Source organism: Microcebus murinus, chromosome 19 (assembly GCF_040939455.1).
Source record: "Microcebus murinus isolate Inina chromosome 19, M.murinus_Inina_mat1.0, whole genome shotgun sequence".
NCBI lineage: Eukaryota > Metazoa > Chordata > Mammalia > Primates > Cheirogaleidae > Microcebus > Microcebus murinus.
The window spans coordinates 1,329,470-1,350,834 of record NC_134122.1 but is presented as its reverse complement, the minus strand read 5'-3'; the positions used below and the strand labels follow the sequence as shown (position 1 = coordinate 1,350,834).

Sequence of the window (21,365 nt, the reverse complement as noted above, 5' to 3'; positions counted from 1 at the left end):
GCCAGGCGCTGGATATGGCACCGTGCTCAGCCAGGCTGCTGCCTCCACCAGGAATCTACTTTGTAGCCGGAAACTCGGCTTTCCCTTCACGCTGCCCACAGAACCCCGTGAGGGTTGGCACGGCCCTGTGAGCGCCCAGCACGGCCGGCTGCCTGGGCCATCTGAGCTGTAGGCCGGTCCTCTCAGTGCGTCCTTGCTGCTTTCTTGGGGGACACAAGCACCCCCCCCACCCTTGCCCTGGGGGCCATGCCACCCACGGGGGTCACCACCACGTTGCCCGCCGGGGCCACAGTCCCCGGGTGGGTCACAGTCACACCACCCGCTCTGGGTGCAGAGCTTGAAAGTGGCCAGCGCCAGGCATGCGTCCCTGCCCCTCACGCCCGGCCCGCTCCGTGATTTCCCGTCTGTGACCGGGCAGGCATGAGCTGCATGTGCGGAGAACCGGCCGGGCCCCGCTGTGTGGCTGAGCTGGGACCTTCCGCCCAGTCTGCCTGCGGCGTCACTGCCCCCGCGGCGTCACGGCCCCCCTGGGCGTCACTCCTGGTCCGCAGCACCCACGGCACGGTGTGCTACGGGCTGAGGAGCCGTGTGTGCTCACGACACAAGCACTCCGCCAGCCGCCTTCACCTGGGGCAGCCCACGCCGCGGTCACGCCCGCCGGCGCCCAGGCACGGTGGCTTTACCTTTTCCTCCACGACTGGCGAGGACTGCAGGGTGGCGACACACAACGGCAGCACACGGCAGGGACACACAACGGCAGCACACGGCAGCGACAGCACAGAGGGCGAGACAAGAAGACAGCATTAGAGCACAGTGGGACACGCGTGCACGCTCACGCTGACGTGCGCGGCGGCGCCAAGACACCGGGCCAGCCTGGGCCCTGCACAGACGGACAGAGGCCACACAGGGACGTCGACAGGGACAGACAGGGGACGCGGACGCTCTGACTCCCACTCGAGGCCTTTGCAGGCGCTTGTGGAGCAGGGCGGCGAGGGACACACATCCCCGCGCAGGCGGCGAGCCGTGTCTGCTCAGCGCCCAGCACACGCGTGCACGCGGCATGCAGGCAACGTCACACGCGTGGCCACACACAGACACGCACATGCTCCTGCCCAGGTGGCCTGTGGGGAGCGGCGGCCCCGCGCTGGCCAGCCCTATCCAGACGCAGGCTCGGAGCTAGGCCAGCAGTGAAGGGAAGCGCCCATCGGGCTCGGGGGCGTCGGCCGCGGCGCGAGTGCCACACCCTCCCTGCCCCGCGGAGCCGGGCTCTGGGCTGAGTGGTGGACAGGCTCAGCGGCGGGGAGGCTCCTTCCCACCGCGCCCGCGGGAGCAGTGCAGATCCGCAAGGCACCGGTGCCTCCGCCCCGCTGAGTCATAACTCGGACAACGAAAGGGCAGCGCCTCCCGCATTTTGACCAGCCCCTCCTGTTAGGGGCGCCCGCAGAGGCTGCGCCCGTCTGGGGCAGGTGGCGGAGGCTTGTGCGCCTGCCTGTGTAGTTCTGGCCAAGAAGGCCCGGCCCGCGGTGGCGACTGCCGTGCAGTGACAGGCGGCGCGTCCAGGGCAGGCGGCGCGGCCCAGCACAGGCTCGGGACACAGCCCAGCCACCTCAGCCAGGAAGGCGGTGGCCACCAGCCCTGTGTGGCTTGGGCGCACCGTGGAGACTGCAGCTCGCGAAGTCTGTCTACAGCACCGCTGGGGTCTGGGGCCTGAAGTGACCAGCCGCTCCGCCCGGCTCGCAGCCCCGCGGGCAGGACCACACAGTGCCAAGGCTTCGGCGTCAGCCTGGACGACACCCCTCCTCCCCCGGACAGGCCGGGGGTCCCGTCTCGCACGGAGGCGCCTGGGGGCAGTCCTTGCTGGGTGGCCGCTGCCGCCACGTCAGTCTCGCTGCTGACCCCGAGGTCCCGTGTGCGCAGAGGGAGGTGGGAGCCCGAGGCCAGGCAGCAGCATGGACAGAGGACCCCACAGGCCATCCCGGGCACGACGGGCTGGGGGTTCGGCCGTGGAGCCGTCAGGAGCCGCTGCGCAGTCGCGGAGAGTCCCCGAGAGCCATGTGTGGCCAAGAGCCCTGACGAGGAGTGGGCGGTAGCAGGCGCAGGTCTAGGGCTGCCCTGGAGGGGAGCTGGCTTCCCACGGCCTGACGCTGGGCACCAGGAAGAAACCGAGGCGCCGGCTGTGGACCCTGCCCAGGCCCTGTCCCGCCCATGAGGGAGCCTCCACAGGCCTGGCCCGGCCACGGTGATGGCTGGAACCTTCAGGGGCTGGCTGAGCCCACGTGGCCTGGAGGTTCAAGGGCGTCTATTCGCCAAGTGTCTGTGGGGCCTGAGCACGAGACCCAGGACGGTCGCCCGCGGCCTGCAGTGCGATTCAGACGTCACGCCTCCCAGGCACTCGCCCCCCTGGGCTCCTCCTGCGCGGCACAGGGCCCCTCGCCGAAGCTCCCCGGCGCTGCCACGCCCTGCCCCGCCCCCGATCACATCGCTGGTTGGGGTCCCACAGAAACAACAGTAGGACCCCAACTCCAGCAGGTCTCATTTGTCACTTGGAAGTCCTTGTGCCGACTTCCGCGTGCCAGGAGGAAGGGTTTCGGGTGTGGAGGAGCGGGCAGCGTCTGGAGTCACAAGATGGTGCCTGCACGTCCGAATTTCCCTCTGCTGGGGGCAGCGAAAACGTCCCCACGTGGCACCCAGCGCGGCTGCAAGACGGGCCAGGCGTCGCCGCGGCCCGGCTGGGGGGTCACCCTCGCTGAACCTCGCCCGGCACTGTGCGCGTCAGCATGGGTCAGTACGGGGCTGCTGAGCTTCGACGGTTCACCAAGTGCCTCTCTCGGTTCTCCCTGTGCTTCGGGGCTGGCCGGTGAGTGGCCGGCGTCCCTGCTTGGGGCCTGGCACGTGCTGCGCGGCGGCCGTGGACCCACGCGTGGCTGAGGGCAGAGAGACCCCGTCAGAGCCACCAGCTCCTCGCCGCCGGCCCCGCGGGCCCCTCACGCCCTGCGCTCGGCGCTTCCAGGAGACTGAAGCACAGAATCGACGCGTTGGCCATGGCCCCGAGTTGAACGTCCTGAGCCTGCTGGTTTGCAGAGGCGGCCACAGACCAGGCTGGCGCGGGGGGACCGCGTTCGACGTCACTGGAGGCTCGCCACGCCAGTCCTGGCTTCGGGAAGTTGGGAAGTCGGCGCCGGGAGCCAGGCGCCAGGACGTAGCAGCGCAGTCCCGCTCTGCGGGCTGGGGCGGGGCAGAGACTGGGAACCTCGGTCCTCCGCCCAGCACGCTGCCTCCTCCGGCTCCCTGTGGCCACGACGCCGGGCTGGTGACCCCGGCCGGGACTCTGCTCCCGGGCCTGCGGTCCAGTGTGGTCTTCACTCCGAGGGCGCGGAGGGAACCCGCCCTCCCGGGCTTCTTCCCACCACCCGAGCGAGCGCCAGGCCCTGGACTTGGGCCTAGCAAGGGCCTGGAAATCCGCCGGCCCCGCCCTGCCCTGCGCACGGGTGGCTATTCGCGGCAGCATGTTCCAGAAAGTCACCTCAAACCACGCACCAGCGAGCACTGACGCGCTGCCCTCAGAGAAAGTGCGCACGCACACAGTGCACGTCCCCCACCGATCGCACGCTCAAATCCTGGAGACGTCTCGTCCTGGTCCATTCTATTTTCTTTGTTTCGCAAAAGAGAAAACCCGGGTCTCCAGGCCCCAGGTCCCGGCTTCCCACCCAACTCCCCGCCAGCTCCCGGGACGAGGCTGACCGACAGGCCAGGCGTCACCGCGTCCCCCGACTCAAGCCGCCCCCGCTCTGTGCGTGTGGGCAGTGACAGCGGGGAGCCCTGCGCGGGGCTGGGGCTACAAACACGGCTCAGAGAGCCGGTGAGTTCACGAACGTGGGGCCCACGAGCGACGAGGACTGACAGGAGAGACCCTCCCCGAGGGTGACTGAGCTGGGGTCACACGCGTCTCGCACTCGCTCCCGAGGCCCCCAGGCTCCTACCTCCTCCCGGGCAGGCTGCTCTCCGTCTGGCCGCTGCCCCCGACCTGCTGCATCTTGGACCTCTCGATGTGCTCCACGTAGGTCTGGATCATCTGCGGGAAGGGGACCTCCGTGAGCGCGCGCTCCCCACGCCCCCGCCCCGCCCCGCCCGCCGGGCTCTGACGCGCTGTGCGCAGAGGAGCAAAGACCAGGCCGGGTCCAACCGGCACAGGCTGACAGCTTCCCCTCCCCTGGCAGCAAAGTGCCCGAAAGAGAGAGCACTAGAAGCAGCAGCCAGAGGCCGGCAACGCTACGTAGGAGTGGGGCGCAGCCTCAGGGCGCAAGGCCGGCCCACCGAGGCACCCACCTCTGTGTGCCGCTGGTGCAGGGCGTTGTATTCCTTCTTCATCTCCGACTCCCGCTCCTCCAGCCGGGAAACTGGAAAACACAAGGGACGGCCGTCAGCCACACGGCTGCTGGTGGCCGCACGCCTCGGGCCGCGCCGGGGGACAAGGCCCAAACCCTGATGCCGGGCAGCCCTGGGGCGCTGGGGCGCGGCTCTGGCTCGGCTGTCTGGCGGCCATGTGTGCTCTGCACGACTGGGGAGCGCCCGGCTCTGCCGCGAAGGAAAACGGGATGCGGAAACTCGCGCGTGGGCTGCGCTCAGGTCAGCTGGGAGCTTCTGACACGCGGGCAAAGCTCGCTGTGTGCTGGGTACTGCTAAGGCGTGGGTGACAGGCGTGTGGAAAGGGCCGGTTTCAAAGTGAGCAGCCTCTGAGACGCCAAAGGCAACAGAACATTGGAAGCAACGGCAGCACCCGCCGCGGGGTCCCTCACACGTGCCAAGGGCTGGGGAGACCGAGTCACGACCACACCCCCTTGGGCCCATGGCCATGTCTCCTCTGCCGGCCCTGCCCTCTGCACACAGCCCCCCCCCCCGTCTTCCGCGGCCCCCCGTCTTCCGCGCCCCCCCCGTCTTCCGCGGCCCCCCATCTTCTGCAGCCCCCCATCTTCCACAAGCCCCTGTCTTCCACAGCCCCCTGTCTTCCGCAGCCCCCTGTCTTCCGCAGCCCCCCGTCTTCCACAGCCCCCATCTTCCGTGGCCTCCCGTCTTCCATGGCCCCCCCGTCTTCTGAGGCCCCCCGTCTTCCGCAGCTTCCTGGCGCCTGCTCTAAACTGACTAACAAACCACAGGGTTTGATGTCCCATTCGGCCTGCATGCTCTCCTGCTCCGTGGCCTGGCATGTGGTCAGCCTAGCAGAGTCCCCGCACGCTGTCGCTGCCTGCCTGAGTGTCTGCATCTGCCATGCTGCCGGGGTACACTGACGCTGTGCTGGGGGGACCCCGCTCTGAGGAGCAACGTGGGTGTTGGAGTCTGTGTGACCTTCCCATGAGGAGCCAGAGTGGTTACAGACACAGCACACAGCACACGTGTGACTTACAGACACAGCACACGTGTGACTTATAGGCATAGCACACAACACACGTATGACTTACAGGCACAGGACACAACACACGTGTGACTCAAGACATGGCACACAAAACATGTATGACTTACAGACACCAGCACACAACACACGTATGACTCACAGACATGGCACACAACACATGTATGACTTACAGACACCAGCACACAACACGTGTATGACTTACAGACACGACATACAACACAAGTATGACTTAAAGACATGGCACACAACACACGTATGACTTCAGGCACCAGCACACAACACACATATGACTTACAGACATGGCACACACCACACATATGACTTACAGACATGGCACACAACACACATATGACTTACAGACATGGCACACAACACACATATGACTTACAGACACGGCACACAGCACATGTATGACTTATAGACATGGCACACAACACATATGACTTACAGACATGGCACACAACACACGTATGACTTGTTGAGAGCACACAACACGTGGCCACCAGAGGAGAGAGTGGAGGAGCCATCCCCGGCGTGTCCTGCCCGGCCCTGCCTGGCGTGCGCTGTCCCTGGACAGGGCTGTGCAGTGTCCCCCGCGGCGCCCGCCCTGGTGCGGACCGAATGAATAGCTCCAACCTGAAACCTGGGCTCATACTTTTTCCTTCCAAGAAAAGAGCTGAAAAGGGTTCACACATGGAACGTGTTCTAAGCAAAGGGATATAAAGGTTCTGTGTGATCACAGAGAGGGTCCGTCTGCACCTGCTTTAGCGGCCCTTTGGTTTCCCTCCACTCTACACACACCAGGGCGTGCACACGTGTGCGCAGCGTGGGCCGTGATCGCTGCCAGCCCTCAGACCCATCGGCAGGCAGGCAGGCAGCCTGGGCACGGCGGCGCGAGGTCTTGGCTGCGGAAGGGGCAGGCCCGCCGCATCACAGCACTTCTTTCCCGACTGGAGCCTGACTGTGCAGAGAACGACGGCGCCTGCCGTCCACGGCAACCGGGCAAAGCAGCAAGTCAGTCTCTGCAACCAGAACACCTGACTGCAGGAAGTCAGGCGACACAGGCAGCCTGACACCGACAGCACAGTCCGGGCAAAGACTTCAGGACACTGAAGCAACTGTTCCTATAACGACGACAGAAAGCCCGTTCTCCACCTGGCCTGCAGGGCGCGGCTCTCCTGCAGACCCTGGTCAGCGTGAGCCCGGCTGGGAACCGGCCAGCGTGGGGCGCCGCCACCTCCCGCGGTGAGCCCTGGGCAACAGGAAGCTTGCTCTGCAGGCCACAGAGGGACCTAAAGGGCCACGTACTGGTGATCGGGGCCAGATCACAGCGTGAAGCAACTGCTATGTGATCAGAGGGGCCTTGATGGCCGGGCGCGGTGGCTCACGCCTGTCATCCCAGTGCTCTGGGAGGCCGAGGCGGGCAGATTGCTTGAGCTCAGGAGTCTGAGACCAGTCTGAGCAAGAGTGAGACCCCGTCTCTACTAAAAATAGAGAGAAATTAATTGGCCAACTAATATATATATAGAAAAAATTAGCCAGGCATGGTGGCGCGTGCCTGTAGTCCCAGCTACTCGGGAGGCTGAGGGAGGAGGATCGCTTGAGCCCAGGAGTTTGAGGTTGCTGAGAGCAAGGCTGACACCACGGCTCTCTAGCCCGGGCAACAGAGTGAGACTCTGCCTGAAAAAAAGGGAGGGGCCTTGCTTGTTTTCTTTCTACGAGGGAGCTGAGCTGACTGCAGACATGCACGGCAGTGCAGACAGAGAACACGAGTGGCCGAGGGAACCTGGGTGGAAACAATACGGCCATCATCGGGATTTCTCCCCTCTCTCCTGTCAAAGGCTCTCAACGTCCTTCCCAGCCGCCCGTCCCGGGACAACACACGCCGGACGCGGCTCCGCCTCCCCGCGCTGCTTACTCTGGTCTGCGTAGTTCTTGGCCTTCAGCTCTAGCTGGCGCGCCTGGGACTCGCAGTGCTCCACCTGGACCTGCAGCTCCTTCTTCTCCTGCTCCAAGGCATCTTCAAACTCGATGAATTTCTACACGTGGAGGAGAGAAAAGGAGCAGGCGTGAGCGGGCCACAGCCGCCCTTCAGGGCGAGAGCCGGGGGCTGTCTCTGGGGCCCGGGGCTGCCCCGGGGTGGGGCCCGAACGGGGGTCTCTCCGCTTCCCGCCACTCGGCAGTGCCTGCCCCGTGACCAGGACAAGGACGAGCCCGGCCCCCCAGGACCGAGCAGCCCCGCACCTGGCCCTCCAGCTGTGGCATCCGCAAGCCCTGTCCACAAAGAGTCTCTGGCCAGGGCCACTGCTGCGCAGGTGCGGGGTTCCGGCGGTCGCTCTGGGTCTCTGCGCGGGCCTCGCGCGGAAGGTCCACGCTTGCTCTAATGCCATGCAGTCGCGGTCTGGACATTTGTGACAGCTTCTGGACACAGGGCGCCCCCGCATCTCCATTCCTGCACTGGGCCTCACGGGCCACGCAGCCGGCCCCGTTTGCAAAGAGGAGCACACGCCTCTGCACGGAACCCCTGAGCACAGTCCGGGCTACCTTTCCCCACCTCGTCACGGCCCAGCTCAGGACGCAGCCAGCCTTGCTCCTCGTCCTTACGAAGAGCAAAGGGATGGGTCTAGGTTTGGGACCTTATCCTTACACGGCAAGTTCGAGCATAATTATTACCAGACCAGGTGAAAGGAAAGCACTTTGCAAGATAAAAGAAGCTCCTGAGAGGTCTGCAGAGCAGAGGTGCCACTGAGGCCCAGCATGCCCACTCATGCCGCCAGGTTAATTCCCACAGCAGCCCTGAGGGGGCGCTGCTAACACCGCGATCTCACTGAGCAGGAAACCGGGAAATACTATCGAGAAACTTCATTGGCAGGAAGCACCAGGTATCAGCTGTGTGCCTAGGACGTAAGGAGTCTCTCAGAAGACAGTTATATAAAACCGACGGCTGCCTTCGGGTCTGGGTGTCTGCAAGAGCAGGCTCACCGGCAGTGGCCGCAGCTGTGTTTCCCATAATAACTCCGCCCAGGCCTGGGAACAGGCCCCCAGACGCTTCTTCCCACAGCAGCTTCTAAAAAGGTCTTTGTGCTGAAAACCACTGGGGCTCCTGCCCAGAGCATGACTCACGCGCGGAGCGAGAGGCAGACACCCGGCAGAGGCCGGGAGGGCAGGCGGGAGAGGGCGGCAGGCCCGCAGGAAGGGTGTCAGAGAGCCTGAGCAGACAGCCCACAGCCAGGGACAGGCACGGTTTGTGTGCGGCTGCACACACACAAAAATAAGTGTTTCTGAATTAGCTGTGACTACAACCAGCACATGAAGAAAAAACAAATACATGCCACTGACTAACTGATAAGGATTTTTTTAATGGCAAAAAGGGATTTGAGGAGATAGAGAAATCAGATGAGAGTGTCGAGAGAGGAGTATTTGTCAAAAACCGCCAGGCTGCCGCCTAGAGAGTCAGAACCGTCTGCTGTTCTTCCAGATGGGAGGGTGGGGGGAGAAGTGCAACCACTGTCCACCGGGTGCTCTGTAACCTGGTTCAGTCACGTCTACACAGCAGTGGCGGAGCCACTTCCGTTTCTCGCAGGTGCATGTGCAGAGCACACAGCCTCCGGCCGGGCTCCCGGGTTGCTCTGAGTGCCCCGTGCTGCCGGCCGTGTGCACACCTGAGCACCTGCCTGCTGGCTCCCTGCTCTCCCAGGTGTGGCTGCACCTGCTACCTGACCCTTCAGACAGTGTCCCCGCCCCACACCCTCCCCCCCCACCACGTGGACACACCCTTTCCCAGGACGCCCATGACCCATCGGTTCCTTGGCTGAACCGAGTTGCAGCTAACCCCCAGTGGGAACAAGGCATGACTGTTTAACTCTTTCAGTTCTTTGGTCACAGGTCACACTGAACACTGTCCACAAATTTACTGGCAACACATACTGCTGCTTTGGCAATAGTCATTCTGTTCACACCTTTCCTACTGCTTTATAAGGACTTTCCAGGACCCTGTGTGTCTTTTACCTGCAAGCGCTTTTCCAGGGCGTAGTCTGGGTGTAGGATGTTGTCTCGGTACTTAGTAATTTATCCTTTCCCCACAACTCTGAGATGCCACCTTCATCACACACTAAATCTAATATATATTCTAATCTCTCATGAGCCAGTACCAAATGTTTTTTTTTTTTTTTTTTTAGGAACACCACAACTGGTATTGTGGTGTTATAGTATCTTTTGGTATCTGACATCTGTTATCCCTGTATTTTCAACCTTTTCTTGGTTATTCCCCCTTTTTTGTTTTTGAGACGGGATCTTACTCTGTCACCCGGGTAGAGTACAGTGAGTGGCGTCATCACTGCTCACTGTAGCCTCCAGCTCCTGAGCTTCGGCGATCCTCCTGCCTCAGCCTCCTGAGTAGCTGGGACTACAGGCGTGAGCCACTGAGACGGGACTTTTCCCACTTCTTTATCCTTCTAGATCAACTTGAGAATCACCTCGAGTCACTTACATGTTTATTTTTTGAATATGCAACACGCCTATCAGAAAGCACCAGGTCTCTGTCCCTCAGGAAGGGGTCAGATGTTCAGTCCTTGTTTCCAGTGAGACGGTATTGAGGGCCAGACGTGGGATGAAGCGAGAACTCAGCCTGAGCAAGTGAAGACTAGTTGGATGAGCCTTCTGGAGCCAGAAGCTGGAAACGTCCTCCTTTCTTTACAGCTGCTCACTGTCCTCCCTCTGAGCTGAGCCACTGGGGTTTCACGCAGAGAAAATAGCTCTTCGGTGACAGTGCTGTCTCACTGGAACTTGCACCCTGTCTACGTTTCGTCTAATGCCAGCATTTGATGCTTAGGAGTCAGCCGGAAGATTTCCAAAGTACAGACAACGTAAGAACACCCGCTCCCAGCTTCCCCAGGTCTATCCTGGTATGTGACAGTTCAAATCCAGCATAAGGGGCAATGCCAAAAAGCCCTGTCAGGCCATATAACCCCATAAGCCTAGGGATTCCTGGTAAAGTTGGCCCCAAACCCAGTCACGTGCAGAAATTCTCTAACAGGATGATTATTTTAAGGCCTTTCAGCAGCAGGACATGAGAAGGAATCAACTAAGAGAAGAACATTTAAGCCGGCGGTGCCCCCAGACGCCCTCAAGGCCAAAGGCGGCAGTGTCCCCTCACGCAGAGCGGCCCCATCCGTGTGGGGGCAAACACGCAGCGCATCTGTTTCCCACACCGCGTGGCATCCTGGCGTCACAGGGCCGACGGCTCAGGGCTCGGCAGCCAACCGCGACTGGTCCTCCGGGCTTTCTGTCAGGGAGCTTCCCAGGCTGGCGGGCTGAGACACACAAGTGACCACCGACACACACAAAGGCCCTGGCCTGGGCCAGCCCCTCGCCCTCCCTACTCGGCTTCCCGGAGGCGGCCCATGGACGGGGAGCCCGCTGGGTGCACGCGCCCGCCAGCCAGGGGCTCCTGCCGCCCAGTCTCTCAGAGCAAGCGCCAGATCAGGCAGTGCTGGGTCGGGGGTCACCTGCAGGGGCTCCCAGGGTTTGGAGATGCCACGAAGACAAGACGATTTTCTACAGTTGAAAAGAAATGCTCTTGTTTCCTCCTCTTAGAAAAAAAGTATTCCAGGCCGGGCGTGGTGGCTCACGCCTGTAATCCTAGCACTCTGGGAGGCCGAGGCAGTAGGATCGCTCAAGGTCAGGAGTTTGAAACCAGCCTGAGCAAGAGCGAGACCCCATCTCTACTATAAATAGAAAGAAATTAATTGGCCAACTAAAAATATATAGAAAAATTAGCCGGGCATGGTGGTGCATGCCTGTAGTCCCAGCTACTCGGGAGGCTGAGGCAGGAGGATTGCTTGAGCCCAGGAGTGTGAGGTTGCTGTGAGCTAGGCTGACGCCTCGGCACTCATCTAGCCTGGGCAACAAAGTGAGACTATGTCTCAAAAAAAAAAAAGTATTCCAACACCATTAAGGTCATTGTAGTTTACAAAAATGCAGGCCGACCGTTCCACCTGACTGGAGCACGCAACGATTTCCACGGAACGTGACAAGGGCCGCACGGTGGGGGGGGCAGGGCCTGGCTGAGACCAGACACCCTGAGCCTCGCTCTGCACGCCAGACCTTTGAGGAGTAAACGCCCCAGGCCAGGGGAGACAGCAGCAGTTAAAGACACAGGGGGATAGGAGGACAGACCCAAGCTCCATCCGGCGCCGGGCAGGGCTGGCAGTGAGCGTTAGTGACCACGTTAGTACAAGTCACAGAAGCTCAGTGGCTGTTTCCAAAGACAACTGCCATGAAAGAAAAATTTAAATAAATAAGTAACAGAAAAATAAGAAAGGCTTCCCCCCTCCCTGCTGCTAACAAAGTGCTCTGCTTTAAATCAAGTCCAACTTTTGTTCTCTGAACTTGCTTTTTGGTGAGTTGGTGAATTTCAAGACATACATTAAAACAGCCTGCGAGCACAGGATCGCCCAAACTCTAGTAATCCAAGCCAGCTTTCCTTAGTATTCCACAGAATGAGATCCTCCCTCCATTTTATTTGGGAAAAAGCAAAGTTAAGAAGGAAACTGACTTTTCACGTCCAACACAACATCAAGTGGACAGCCGCGGTCCCGGTCCCCGGGGCGCGAGAGTGATTTCTAGGCGCGCTCTCTCGCACAGCGCAATCGAGGGGCCTCCCTGACTCTCGTGACACGAGCACATTTTAGCGGCAGACACTTACACTTCACATGTTAAGCCCCGGCCCTCCCGCTCACGTGTGCTCCGGCCAGGGCCACACGCAGGAGACAGTTCCACTCTGTCCGTTAGCGAAAGACGCCCACAAGGACGGAAGGCGCCTTCCTCCCCATTATTGATCGATTTATTTCCTTCCCTCGGAGGGAGGGGGTGAAGCCAATTTCCAAAAGAAAAAATGCTCTTTTCTGGTCTTTTATCTTAAGCAGGCAGACGGCTGAGGTGCTGGGTGCAGGCTTCTGTGCCCAGGGGGGACACCTTCCTCCGTGGCTAATCCGGGGGACCCACAGGGACCTCCCCGCACAGCCAGATGCTTCCCAAGGCCCGGTGGGGCCGCCGGAGCTGTCTGTTCCCCACGGCTGCGTCACCTCCAGGATCGCAAACCCAGGGGAGCGGACGTGCGGGCCGTGGCCTGGAGTCACGGAGGCTGCCGCCAGAGCCCCCTGGGCAGCGCATGGGCAGAGGGGGGACATTTCTGCACACAAGTATCACACGTGGGCTGAGACGCCGTGACCAGCTCGGGAATGCGAGAGCCAGGCTGAGGCGAGGGCGCCGCGTGTGCATGTTGGGGGGGCGCTGCTTGATCCCGCGTCTGCCTGGACAAATCCCAGAGGTCAGATGCACACCAGCTCCCGAGAGTCGGCGAGGCAGACAGAAAAATACACACGGCTGGTACAAGGGGAAGTAGGAAAAACGAAGATAAAGCTAAACCCCACCTGAGATCTTATCCTGTGGAAAATCTCCCTGAGAAGAACTATTTGATGTCAAGTAGGATTTTATTCTGGGAAGCGCCCTTGACAGTTCGCACCCCTGAGAGTCGCCTAGACTTCCCGCCCGGCCCCACCTGGCAGAGACGCCAGCCAGGTGCGCCAGCTCTCGGCGCACAAAGGGCCTTGCTCACAGAAACGAGCGTTCCAGGCCTGAGGGAGGCTGGGGGCGTCAAGCAGCCACCGGGCTGGGCTCACTAGTTGGGTGCTCGCTGGCTGCGGGGGAGGAGGGAGAGGAAGCTGGTGGGGAGGTCGGGGCAGGCCCACAGGGAAGGAGAGAGCGGGAGGGAGAGCTGGAGGAACGGCGGTGCCAGGACACGCCAGCGACAGGCTCCCTTTGAACCGGCCATCGTGGATGGCAGGCACCTCAACGTCCTGGCCCTCTCTCAGAACCCCACCGGGAGGCATTAACAGACAAAACCCCACACTCTATGAAATAATTTAAAGAGACTTATTCTCAGCTCATGGCCTCAAGGGGTCCTGAGAACATGGGCCCGAGGCAGCCGGGTCCCGGTTTGGTTTCACGAGCTCACAGAGATAGGAATTACCTGTAAAACTGCAAATCAGTACGTGGAATGGGCACATTCGTTTGGCTCCAACAGGCAGGACATCTCAGAGTGGGCATTACGGCTTATGGTGGCTTCAGATATTCTCTGATTTGTAATTGGTTAAAGAAATAAGGCTTCGTCTGAAGGCTCGACACGTTTCAAGTTAAGATAGAGGCAAGCCTCCGATGGTCACTGGCTCGCGCAGTCTCTTCGGCACATGGATGGCCTGCAGGTGACGTGCACTCTGCCCTGGGTGGCCTTAGGTCCTGTTAATAATTCAGTATCTTCCTGTCTGAGGAGCGTCTGCCCCTTTTCCCTTCGCTTGTAAGGTTGTCCTGGGGTCCCCTTCGCCAGGGTTGTGGGTGGGGGCTTGGGGTCTTGTCTTAGTTCACAGAGGGACATCCCTGAGGAGAAAGGCCTGATCACACCTACTAACAACTTGAAATTCCCCAACTCTCTTTCCCCTAACAGGCGCTCAGAAGTGTCTCTGCGAATGTTCCACTGCTTCGGGGTGAGACCTCCCCACCCCAGGGGATCAGGGTGCTTTCGTAGGACACGCTGGCGCCGACTCGGGGTCACACGCCGGTTCTGGCCTCTCGGGCTTCTCTGCAATCCTCGCAGGTCCTCTGCTTGCCAACACAGGCGGCCGCCTGCAGAAACCGCCGGCCTCAGCAGCGCCTGCCCCGAGACCCCACGGCAGGCGGGGTGGCCTGGTTCACAGAACTGATGAAAGCGTGGAGGTTATGCACAAGGCAAGTCTCCCAGCTCCACCGATAGGGGGACGGACAAACGCCCACGCGGTGGGACATGCTTGGCAATGACGGGACCGCACACGACCACCTGGATGAACCTTAAAATTGTCATGTGGAGTGACAAAAGTCACACAAAAGAGTGTATACACCGCACAACTCCATTCATCTAAAATTCTAGAAAACGCAGAATAATGTACAGTGGCAGAAGCAGGTCGGTGGGCACCTGGGAAGGGGCACAGGGAGGGGCTGGGTGACTCTGCAGGGAGCCCGAGGGGTGACGGCACCCTCACTCCCTCACTCCAGGTCAAAACCCACCAAACTGCAGCCGGAATATGCGCAGTTCAGGGCATGTCAAGTTACCTCAAGAACACTGCTGTGCCTCCCCAAGCCCCAGAAAAGAAAACGAAGATTCAACCCCGTGCCCTAAGCACAGGCGAGTCCAGGTGCTGAGACATCCTGCCAGGCTCCCCTTGGCTTTTCAAGAATTTCACCACTTCTCCATCCTTTCCTAAACAGGGCATTCGTTCCCCACCCCACAGCTTTCTCCTGGCTGGTCTCCGGATCAGAAATCCCCCCTCTCTGGAACACGTTCAGAAGCAAACCCACTTTCTAAGCATCCTCCTCCCTTGCCTGACGCTGAGCAGCTCAGAAATATCACTGCCCGGCTTCAAGGCAGCTCAGCCGGACCCCCTCGCTATGCCTGCCGCACGCCACTGTTTCAACGTACATTAATTAAAATGAAAGACAACAAAAACCTCGGTTCTAGGAGTCGCCCGCCCATGAAGTGCTCCATGGCCCCATGTGGCCGGAGGCTGCTGAGCTGGATAGCACAAAGCAGAACGTTCTGAAAGAAACTTCTGTAGGCAGAACGCCGGCTACAGAGACAGTCCTTGACCTCCAGGGGCTGAGCGGCCAGCGCGGTGAGGTGTGCCATGCCCGGAGGCAGAGGAGGGCCGGCTTTCCTCCAGCCGCGCACAGACAGAGACGACCAGCCTCTCTGCAGGTGTGCGGACAGGGCAAAGAACAGGCTTGGGGCTGAATGCACCACGGAGGCCACCGCCCCCAAGCAGGAAGCCCTTTAACTTGGGGATGCCTGCGTGGGGCACAGGGGACCATTCTCACCTCACTTCTCGGCACCCTCAGATGCTAGGAAGTTGGTCGGGACAGGAAGTGGCCAGGTAACCGCCCCCCCAAGCAGGGGCAGGCCCGAGGAGGGAGGGGAGCCTGGGGCAGGGGACAGTGGAGAGCCCAGAGAGGCCTGGCGCGGTGGCTCACGCCTGCAATCCTAGTACTCTGGGAGGCCAAGGTGGGGGGATTGCTCAAGGTCAGGAGTTTGAAACCAGCCTGAGCAAGAGCGAGACCCCGTCTCTACTAAAAATAGAAAGAAATTAATTGGCCAACTAATATATATAGAAAAAATTAGCCGGGCATGGTGGCGCATGCCTGTAGTCCCAGCTACTCGGGAGGCTGAGGCAGGAAGATTGCTTGAGCCCAGGAGTTTGAGGTTGCTGTGAGCTAGGCTGACGCCACGGCACTCACTCTAGCCTGGGCAACAGAGTGAAACTCTGTCTCAAAAAGAGAGAGAGAGAGAGAGAGAGAGAGAGAGAGAGATATCAGAAGGAGGGGAGGCTGGTGAGAGGGGTCCCAGACCGGGGCCCTACCCGGTCACTCCACATCCCCTCGGTCACTCCACATCCCCTCGGTCACTCCATATCCCCTCGTTTGACTGAGAGCAAGGAGCTAGCCCCCCTGCCGGCACCAGCCTGGCACCTAGAGTGCTGTGCTGGGTCAGGGACCGGCAGGCGTGGGGAGGGGACGGAGAAGGGTGGGGGAGTGGCGGGAGACCGGGTGATGGTGGTGGCTGAAGTGGAAGGTGGCAAAGGAGAGAAGGATGGAAGGACGCCAGGCGCAGGTGACCGAGCTGGGCCTCGGGACCCGACCGCACAGAGCGAAGCACAGGCCTGGAGGGCTGCGCTGCCGTGTGCCTTCCGCAGTCCCGTCACGCGCTGACAGGCCGTCTTCCAGCCGCAGTCGTAGACAGGAACCGCAGGGAGCGCCGTCCCGAATCCCGTGCCCCCCACGCCCACCCTGCACAGGGGAGGACTGGGCAGACCCCTCGCCGGGGGTGAGGACCGCTGCCCGGTGTCTGAGCACCGGACGGAGGCAAAGGCACAGCCCTGCGCTGTCGAACTGCCCAGGTGGCAGAGCGGAGAAGGGGACCACCGGCAGGAGGGAGGCCCGGGATGCAGGGCCCAGGCCCGAGCAGAGCGAGGGAAAAGCGGCGTGGGGAATGCTCCCGTCTGGGAATCCGGGCGAGGAGCACCATGTTTGCAACTTGTGTATTATCTCAAAACAGAATTTTAAAAAGACTTAAAAATGAGACAGATTTAATTCAGAAGTCCTGACTTTGTTAGAACCGACTTCTATCAGTGCTCGAGCCGTCTGACGGCTGCTGCTACGGCCGGCAGGAGGCCGTGCTGTGGCCCCCGGGCTCCGGGCTCCGCCTTCCGGCTGGGAAGCACCTCTGTTTGCCCGTGGCTCCCACACCCATTTGTTTCCATGTTTTCGGTTGCACTCCTCCTGGAGTCCCTGGTGCAGCCAGAGGGGACCGACTTTTAGAGGCAATTAGGAAAGGCAGCTCCAGCCAGCATATTTTAACAGCTTCCTCTAAAAAAACCCCACCAATTTAAAAAAAGATGTCAAAAACTGCTCTCAGCATTACAACATGGCAAAAGAAGGTATCACACTCTGGCCAAGTGGTGGTGAACTTACTACTGTAATATGGGAAACACTAAAAACTTCTGATTCAATGCATTGATTCACTTACAAAAAAAGGCACGACGACAATCTCTATAGAGTAGGATTCTGCTGTTTGTGTTTTCAGCCTAATCCTACCTGAGTGCTCTTCTATGAAACGGATTACTTTTATTTAACCAGGAAAAAATACGTTCTGGATACAGCTTCCCTCCACTCGGACGCTTTCCTTCCATCACGTGTTGGTCCTCAAAGACCCACACGTGTGCCTTGTTGACAGAACGTCCCCTGAGCTGCTTGAGATGCTCTGGGGGGTGTCACTAGCCATTTCTTTAGGGATGAGATTTCATATTTTTAGGCAAATAATGACTCCTAATACTCACATGCTGTCTCTGCAACGTTATTTTCCCCTTAGAAGCCAAGCGGTTTCACTGCGGGGGAAAAGGGCTCTCGCTGCCCGGCTGAGTGTGGCAAACACGGCGGCTGCGCACACTCCTCCCTCTGAGGTCACCGGAGGCCCCCCCCCCCCGCAGGGAGTGGCGTCCTTTCCCGCTGCCCCCTCCTCCCATCTCAGTGGGAAGGAACTTGAGGGATTTTTAAAACTTTGTCACAGGACTGCACCATCCAAGGCTGCCCGACGCCGCCAAATCCACCTGCCACAGTTATCCAGGCGACCAGGGATGGCACTTGGCACTGGAGAGGACACCGACTTGCCCCGTCTGCAACTCTCCAGCTTTACAGAGGCAGCCGCCACGACCCAGAGAGGGGAAGAGGCCGGTCGCAGGGTGTGTGCAGCTCCTGAGAGCCGGGCTGGCACCCAAGCAGCACCTGCCTGGACCCTGCCGCCTCTAGCTGCCGTCACCCCCATGAAGCCAGCACCCAGTGTGAAAACACACTCGGCACCTCTCACTGTATCACTACGGGCAAGAAATAGGGGACAGGGATATGTGCTCTGCTCAAGGCTTTTTAAAAAATCTCTGCAGGGTCTGCCTGCTCGGAGGGCTGCAGGAGGCTCAGGTTACCGCCTCTGACTAAGCCTTTAGAGCGGAGCGGCTGGGGCCCGCGCTTCCGCTGACAGCTCACTCAGGAGCTCTTCTGCACCAAGACACGCTTGCAGCCTGTGACGTCCAGCTCTTGTGTTAACAGGCACACATCTATGCGATCACGAGTCCCTGCCTGGAAATAGAAGCCGACCCACCGTGCACGGTGGTCTTTCCCACAAAATGGGAGTTGAGGGTCTGCCCGAGTCGATAAAGGAGCAAGCACGCCCAGTGTAAAGACCCGTGGTCTTCCCAAGGGTGTGCCATTAGCATGTAATCACAGCCTCCCTCCATGCCGGCCAGCTAAGCATCTGCTTGCTCTGAGGCCCTGCTCAGGAAGCTCTCTGGGCAGCGTCGCTAAATAGCTGGGGCACTGGTGTCTCGGCCCAGAGGCAACCTCTTTGCCGCCCACCAGCTTAGTCCAGCAGGAGCCCGAGCAGGAGGGTGGGGGACACGCTGGTGGCTGCATATTAGCTGCACGGGGCAAAGCAGAAGGATTGAAGACTTGATTTTTAAGATAGGGGTTATGACTCTTAGCCTGAAGGTTGTCCACCTAGATTTCCTCCTTTTAGCTCATTCTTACCCACTATATAGACCACATAGGTCAGAGTGTAAGAAAAAAACCCACTGGAAACCTCAGTCAGGCACCAAATGGGCACCAAGGACGGTGAGAGAAGTGGAGGTCAGTGCTCGGCACAAAGAACACAGCCACAGCTTCACGGCAGGGCCAGGGGAGACTGACTTCTGGGGCGCACCCTCCAATGCCCCGCAGCACAGCGCGGGAGGAGGCGCCCAGGCCAGGCGCAGGGTTCGGTCTGCATCCTCGCCTGGAGCTCTGGGGCCTGTGACCTTGGCCCAGCCCTTCCACGTCCCTGGGTCAGGTCCTGTCCCAGTAAGATGCCTAGGGTCACTCTGAGCTCTAACACCCCCTCAGGCTGGGGGAGCTCGGGCATCCCAATCAACAGACAACAATCTCTCAACAGACACAAATGGAAAATAAAGCCCAGTAAGTAAGAATGGTACAAGATACTGTCATTTTCATAAACACGTTTTAAACCAAACTAGGGCATAAACCACCTTGGTTTAAGAAAAAGTCAAAATACTGAAACAATCTTTTTTATTTCACTACTAAAGTCAGGAATGTATTAAGCCAAATTAATAGAAAGGGAATTTAAACTTAGTAAGATGCCTCCCATTCACAAATCAAAGAGCATCACCTAACTCCTAGAATAACAGAATCTCTGGGCTCAGAGATCACTGAGGGCCGTTCATTCCTTTGACTGATGGAAAATCAAAACACAGAGCCGGGCCAGTGATGTGGCCAAGGTCACAGAGGCCAAGCAGGGTCGAGAGCCCACACTCCCTGAACCTGCTCCACCCTGAGGACTCCCAGGAGGCCCAGGCCTGGGAGCTGGACACAGCGGTGGATGAATGGAGTCGGAGCGTTCCCTACACGCACCGTTTGTTCTCCCAACTGCTTCACAAACAAGCGACTTCCAGGTTATGAAAACAGCCTAGAACACAACTAAATAGTTCAAAATTCTACTCTGATCTGCCCAGAAGCCAGAGTGGAGGTCCCTGGCCTCCGTCCATCAGCAAACACCCTCACCAGCTGAGGGACGGGGGGAAAGACGTCAGCTCCATAAACCTGGGCCCTTCCACGGCACAGAAGCAGCCTCGCTGCGGCCTGGCTGTGTTTACACCCATCACCAAATTCACCATGTCACACGCCTTCAAAATACTGGACGAGGGACAAGCAAAACCTCTTCCTGCTGCAGCACCGCAGGGAGCCCAGAGACCCCTGTCTGGGAGGGTTTACAATTGCAGCAGCGAGCGCAGGCAGTCTCTGGGGTCTGGGAAACCGGCTTGGCCCCAAGCGCAAGAGCAAAGGGAACTGGTGTGGACGCGGGGCGGGGGGTGGAGAGGGAGGCCCGCCCGAGGCTGAGCGCCCCGCGGGAGCGCCGGGCCGGAGCGGGGTCCTCGGGCGGGCAGGAGCGGGGGAAGCCAGGGCGGGGTCCTGGGGCCAGGAGGAAGGTCCTGGGGCGTGTGGGGAGGAGGGGGCTCCGTGGCGGGGAAGGGGTCCTGAGGCGGGGTCTCCGTGCAGGGGACCCCGGGGCGGGCGGGGAGGGGAGGCCCCGGGACGGGGGGCGGGGGGGGGGTGTCCTGGGGCGGGGACCCGGGGCGGGGCATCCGGGGCGGGTCCCGGCCCGCGCGGCCCACGCACCTCCTCGGCCTGCCTGCGCAGCGCCTTCTCGCGCTCGTACTGGGTGAGCAGCTGCTCGTTGTCCTCGCGCAGCAGCTCCAGCTCCACCTCGTGCTCCTGGTTCTCGCTGAGCACCGAGTCCAGGTTCTCCAGCACGTTCACCACGAGCGGCATGAGCTCCTTGACCACCTCCTCGTCGTAGCAGTGGATGAGGCGCTCGAACTCGCGGTAGATGGAGCCCGCCAGGCCCGACACGCGCTCCGACATCACCGAGCCGGAGCAGTAGTCGTCCTGGTACACCACCACGCCGCCGCCCTCGTCCATCTGGATCTCCATCATCGCGGCCACCGCCGCCGCCAGCGCGGCCCGCTGTCCGGCCGGCGCGCCCGGCCCGCCCGCCCGCCCGCTTCTGGTCCCGCAGGCCGCGGCCGGTCGCCTCCCGCACCGCCGCCGCCGCTGCTGGTGCTGATGCTGCTGCTGATGCTGCGCCCGTCACTCACCCGCCGGAAGTCCCGCCCGCCGCCGGAGGGGGTGGCGCCCGCGCGGCCTGCGGCGCCCCGTCGCGCCGCCAGGGGGCGCGGGCGCCGTGACGTCAGAAGAAGCCGGTCCCGGGCCGGAAGCGCGGCTGGGCCAGGCGGGGCGCTTCCGGGCGGGCCAGTCTGAACCGTAGCGCTGCGGGCTTGCGCTCGCCAGCGGCCCGGGCCCCGCCCGTTTCCCCCGGAGCGGACTCTGGTCGCCTTCGGAGACCTCTCGCGCACTGCCCCGCGCCAAGCGCCCCACAGCCGGAGGCTCGGCCTCCCGCCCTCGGCTGCCCAGAGTGTGACTTCCGGCATCTTCCGGTTTCTTTCCAGCTATGTGTAATTTGTTGAACCCCTCCATTGGGTTTTCACTTTCAGTGATTATATTTTTGTCCTACTTGATTTTGTTATATTCTACCAGTTTTGATAGGTTCTTATTTCTTACACTTTCAACCACTTATCTTTAGGATTTTCTTTTCTTTTTTAGTATTTCATAATTGCAGTACCAGCAGCCTTTTCAGGGCTGACTCTGCAGTCTGTCACCGTGGTTGCCTCTTGCTCAGGCTCTTCTCTCAATGTTCTCTGGGACTTTAGCCGTGTAAATACTTTCAGCCCTGAATTTAAAATGAGTTGCTCGGACTGGGCTCATGCCTGTA

The 21,365-nt window shown here is 60.4% G+C and overlaps 1 protein-coding gene across 8 annotated transcripts in view; it reads right to left on the bottom strand.

Moving 5' to 3' along the window:
* Window positions 1-20,854, bottom strand: part of MAPK8IP3 (mitogen-activated protein kinase 8 interacting protein 3) — a 44,226-nt gene extending 23,372 nt beyond the window's left edge. For 3 of the 8 annotated variants that reach the window (XM_075994945.1, XM_012743469.2, XM_012743461.2), the window contains exons 1-4: window positions 20,213-20,853; window positions 7,329-7,449; window positions 4,327-4,397; window positions 3,981-4,072 (exon numbers count right to left, since the gene is read on the bottom strand). In XM_075994945.1, coding sequence (XP_075851060.1) covers window positions 3,981-4,072; window positions 4,327-4,397; window positions 7,329-7,449; window positions 20,213-20,530 — 602 coding nt within the window. In that variant the 5' untranslated portion in view covers window positions 20,531-20,853. Of the gene's footprint in view, window positions 1-683; window positions 708-3,980; window positions 4,073-4,326; window positions 4,398-7,328; window positions 7,450-20,212 lie in introns of all 8 variants that reach the window. The other 5 variants (XM_012743462.2, XM_012743467.2, XM_012743457.2 and 2 more) reach the window with 4 other exon arrangements.
* Between the last annotated feature and the right edge of the window lie 511 nt (window positions 20,855-21,365).